The sequence below is a fragment of the Hypomesus nipponensis genome, chromosome 21 (assembly GCF_054491055.1).
Source record: "Hypomesus nipponensis isolate SF chromosome 21, ASM5449105v1, whole genome shotgun sequence".
In the NCBI taxonomy this organism is placed as follows: Eukaryota; Metazoa; Chordata; class Actinopteri; order Osmeriformes; family Osmeridae; genus Hypomesus; species Hypomesus nipponensis.
In genome coordinates this window covers 4,292,501-4,297,500 of record NC_140381.1, presented here as the reverse complement: position 1 = coordinate 4,297,500, position 5,000 = coordinate 4,292,501, and the positions used below count along the sequence as shown (strand labels likewise).

The following is a 5,000-nucleotide window of genomic DNA, read 5'->3' as shown; positions in this document are numbered from 1 at the left end:
ACAAGGCCCCCCTGCCCACACCAAACTCCTAAGGGAACTGTTGCTGGGGACTTTCCTCTCAACGTTCACACTCCCTTATTTACATGTACATCATGTATTCTTTTCCATGGGATGACGAGAGTGTGTGTGTGTGTGTGTGTGTGTACCTGGATCTCACAGGCGTACTGGGCGTTGTAGATGTAGTGAAAGGCCTCTTCGATGGTCTCTCCCAGGGCCACCACTCCATGGTTCCTCAGGACCAGCACCTGTACACCACACACACACCACACACACACACCACACACACCACACACACACACCACACACACACAGACACACAGTGGACAGAGGGGAATTTGAACCTGGGATCTCTGGAGACTATACTGATTTATACTGTACCTACCCCCTAAAGGGTATATCTACCCCTATATGTGGTGCATGTATCTAACTCTGGGGAGGTGATGTGTCTGACCCTGGGGAGGTGATGTGTCTGGGGAGGTGATGTGTCTGACCCTGGGGAGGTGATGTGTCTGACCCTGGGGAGGTGATGTGTCTGGGGAGGTGATGTGTCTGACCCTGGGGAGGTGATGTGTCTGACCCTGGGGAGGTGATGTGTCTGACCCTGGGGAGGTGATGTGTCTGACCCTGGGGAGGTGGTGTGTCTGACCCTGGGGAGGTGATGTGTCTGGGGAGGTGATGTGTCTGACCCTGGGGAGGTGGTGTGTCTGACCCTGGGGAGGTGATGTGTCTGGGGAGGTGATGTGTCTGACCCTGGGGAGGTGATGTGTCTGACCCTGGGGAGGTGATGTGTCTGACCCTGGGGAGGTGATGTGTCTGGGGAGGTGATGTGTCTGACCCTGGGGAGGTGGTGTGTCTGACCCTGGGGAGGTGATGTGTCTGGGGAGGTGGTGTGTCTGACCCTGGGGAGGTGATGTGTCTGACCCTGGGGAGGTGGTGTGTCTGACCCTGGGGAGGTGATGTGTCTGACCCTGGGGAGGTGATGTGTCTGACCCTGGGGAGGTGATGTGTCTGACCCTGGGGAGGTGGTGTGTCTGACCCTGGGGAGGTGATGTGTCTGACCCTGGGGAGGTGGTGTGTCTGACCCTGGGGAGGTGATGTGTCTGACCCTGGGGAGGTGGTGTGTCTGACCCTGGGGAGGTGGTGTGTTCGACCCTGGGGAGGTGATGTGTCTGACCCTGGGGAGGTGGTGTGTCTGACCCTGGGGAGGTGGTGTGTCTGACCCTGGGGAGGTGGTGTGTCTGACCCTGGGGAGGTGGTGTGTCTGACCCTGGGGAGGTGATGTGTCTGACCCTGGGGAGGTGGTGTGTCTGACCCTGGGGAGGTGGTGTGTCTGACCCTGGGGAGGTGGTGTGTCTGACCCTGGGGAGGTGGTGTGTCTGACCCTGGGGAGGTGATGTGTCTGACCCTGGGGAGGGGGGCAGGAGGGGTACCTTGGCGGAGGGTCCGAGGGCCTTCTGCAGCTCCAGCCTCTCCTGCTGGTCGTCCAGGCTGCCCTGGTAGTTGAAGTAAGACACGTCCCCCAGGATCAGGGCCTCCTGGGAGATGGGCAGCAGGCCGCACTTCATCGAGGAGACCTGGGGCCGGGAGAACGAGGGAAGGGCGGAGGGAGAGAGGACAAAAGGGAGGAGAAAGAGAGAGATTAATTATAAAATATATCAGTGGCTGAGCTGTGGGAATCAGGCTAGTAATATGAAGGTTGCCAGTTCGATTCCCAGCCGTGCCAAATGACATTTTGTCCTTGGGCAAGGCACTTCACTCTGCTCGCCTGGGCGGGAATGTCCCTGTACTTACTGTAAGTCGCTCTGGATAAGAGCGTCTTCTAAATGTAATGTATGTATATATATATATATATATTTTTTTTAAATCAAAACCTTTATACAAAATATTTTTTAAGAGAAGAATACAGGAAATGTATATATATATATAAATATATATATATATATATATATATATATATATATATATAAAATATGAATGAAAAGAATAAAACATTGTAGCGAGCGCTTCCAGGGTGTGGTGCCCACTCACGGCGGCGGCGGCGGGCGTGTGCACGTGGATGACACAGCGAGCGTCGGGCCTGATGGAGTAGATGGCGGCGTGGGGGCTGAAGCCAGACGGGTCCATCCTCAGCGTGGTGGCGCCCTGGTCGATGACATCACCGATGATGTTCACCTTCACCTGGGGAGAGGGGAGGGGTGGGTTGAGCGGGGAAGTTTGTATACTGCGTACTGCTGTGCCTCCCCCCACCCACACACACACACACACACACACACATCCTGTAACTGAATGAAAGTCCTATTGCTGAGGAAGCAGGAGGCAACCTAATCAATGACTCATCATCATCATCATCCCCCTCCTCCTCATCTGGGGTGCTGAGCAGATCAGCCGGGCCTGGTCAGTGTGTTGGTGTGATTGGGCCTCTGGTGTGTCCTGGACGACGAGCTTGTTACCGCTCGTACATTAGATTACACAGATTATGTCTGACGCTGTACAAGGATATGAAGAAGGAGGCTGAGGGAGGGAGGGAGGGACAGAAAGAGTGACTTTGATGAAAGAGGGAGAGATACAGACAGAGTGACAGAGAGAGAGAGAGAGAGAGAGAGAGAGAGAGAGAGAGAGAGAGAGAGAGAGAGAGAGAGAGAGAGAGAGAAAGAGCAGATATCTGACATGGTCTGGGTTGGTGGGCACGGAAGAGTCTGTTAGCCAGCCTGCCAGAGGACAGCCTGTCCCTGAAGCTAACCTCATTATGATGGAGACAGTCAGGGCAGATTGCCCATCTGATCTCCCTCCGCACCAATCCATCCACCCACCAATCCATTCATCCATCCATCCCACACAAACCAATCTACATGGAGATCTAATCAATGCCTACTCATGTCCAACCAGACAACTGTATTAACTCTGTGATGGCATAGATATCCAATCAGTGGTCAAGGAACTCATTGACTGGTCTGGTCCCTCAAAGGGTTAACAATTTAGTTATATGTGTGTGTGTATGTGTGTGTGTGTGTGTGTGGGGGGGGGGCTGCTAGCTGCCAGATGAGAGATAGAGAGAGGGAAAGAGAAAGAGACATAGAGCAAGAGTATGTTTAAAATGTATGTGAGAGAGAGCGAGAGAGAGAGAGAGAGAGAGAGAGAGAGAGAGAGAGAGAGAGAGAGAGAGAGAGAGAGAGAGAGAGAGAGAGAGAGAGAGAAAGAGACATTGACAATACTGATCGATTGACAGACAAAAGTGAACGGCACCAGCCAACCGTGTCTGATACCTCATCTGTCTCTGGCACACACACACACACACACACACACACACACTCTAACCTAGCACCAGCTGTCACATAGCCAGCCGATCGAACATGGTCTGGATTAAGTCACGTTGGCCCTGAAAGAGACCATCTGAAACCCCCTTCACTGTCCCAAACTCATCTGACAGTGTGTGTGACACAGAAGAAGAGAGGGGGGAGGTGTAAAGGAAGAGGAAAAGAGAGAGAGAAATGGAGAGAGGGACAGAGAGAGACAAGTGTGAATAGGGTTGAGGCTTTTGTGTGAGGATTGTGTGTGTGAGAGAGAGAGAGAGAGAGAGAGAGAGAGAGAGAGAGAGAGAGAGAGAGAGAGAGAGAGAGAGAGAGAGAGAGAGAGAGAGAGAGTGTGTGTGAGGGAGGTGTATGTGTCAGCCTTCAGTCCCAGTTACTCCATTTCTTATGAAACACGGCACAGGACTGGCTAAACCTCCAAGAGACTCCATTGTCCCAAACCTAATTTAAAAGAGATACTTTGTTTACGTACAGTATCGTTGTCTCAAATCTAATTTGAGTGTGTGTGTGTGTGTGTGAGAGTGTGTGAGAGTGTGTGTGTGTGTGAGAGTTTGTGTGTGTGTGAGTGTCCTGCGGCCGGAGATTGGCTGGAGGTAGGACAGAGCCTCATCTCCGATCTCAGGAGAGCCTAACCCTGCTCTAATGTCTCTTTATTAGAGGAGGAAATTGATTAAATTGATTAAAATTCCTCAAATGGAAGTCTGAATGTGATGTCATAGGAACCAGGAGCATACCACAGCAACAGGAGAGACAGGGTTCAAGAAGCTAACATCCGGAACGATCTGGGGTCGGTACAGGTGGAGTTGACATTGATTTGATTTTCCTTGACCTTTACTCTCCCCTCCTCTGCTCTCCTCATAGAGCCAGTGTTTGGAGGCTCAGGTCATGTTATCCCTCCATAACTACAACTAATCAAAGCTAAATCCCCAAACTAGGAGATGAGCTCTCGTAGCATGAGAACTGTAATACTGGTCAGACCTGCCTGTGTCACACTGAGGCCCTGTCTGACTGTCTACCTCTCTGCTGCTGCTGTTGTTGTTGTTGATGTAGTTGTTGTTGATATTGTTGTTGACCGCTGTTTACTCTACTGTTTGTTGATGACAGTCAGAGCTCTGAGACTAAATATAACTGGCCTTCAGGGATGAATAGTTAATAAATCGCATTAAAGTGAGAGAATGGGAGAGAGAGAGACAGAGAGAGAAACAGAGACAGAGTTGAGAGTCCAGAGAGAGAAAGACAGACAGACAGAGAGAGAGAGAGAGAGAGAGAGAGAGAGAGAGAGAGAGAGAGTGAGAGAGAGAGCGAGAGAGAGAGAGAGAGAGAGAGAGAGAGAGAGAGAAAACAAGAAAAAAAGAGAAAGCGAGGGAGGAAAGAGGAGAAGAGAGAAAGCTTATATCCTCGACTGTGCAGCTGCGTTGTTGCGGTCTTGCCTGTCACACTCTGGAGTCTGACCACAACCCCACATCTAACAGAGCCTTCTGGAAGCCAGTCAAAAACACAGACCGTCGAACTTTCCGCCTTCAGCAAGATGACATGGCACTCTGTTGCCCAGGGTCAAATACCAAAACTAAAAATACAGTTTGAATTTAAAGTTAGCGTCTTCAACTGTAATTCTTTTTGACCAGAGCCAAAATCTTTACTATTGTGAGACATCTTGATTGTAGGATAAGTTTAAGGTAACTTTCCCTTTAA

At 50.7% G+C, this 5,000-nt stretch overlaps 1 protein-coding gene across 5 annotated transcripts in view; it reads right to left on the bottom strand.

The window, feature by feature from the left end:
- The window catches only part of add3a (adducin 3 (gamma) a), a 75,595-nt gene that overhangs the window by 12,418 nt on the left and 58,177 nt on the right, over nt 1-5,000 (bottom strand). For all 5 annotated transcript variants that reach the window (XM_084685086.1, XM_084685087.1, XM_084685085.1 and 2 more), the window contains 3 exons: nt 2,029-2,178; nt 1,431-1,574; nt 147-245 (listed from right to left, as the gene is read on the bottom strand). In XM_084685086.1, the coding sequence (XP_084541212.1) occupies nt 147-245; nt 1,431-1,574; nt 2,029-2,178 (393 nt within the window). The remainder of the gene's footprint in view (nt 1-146; nt 246-1,430; nt 1,575-2,028; nt 2,179-5,000) is intronic.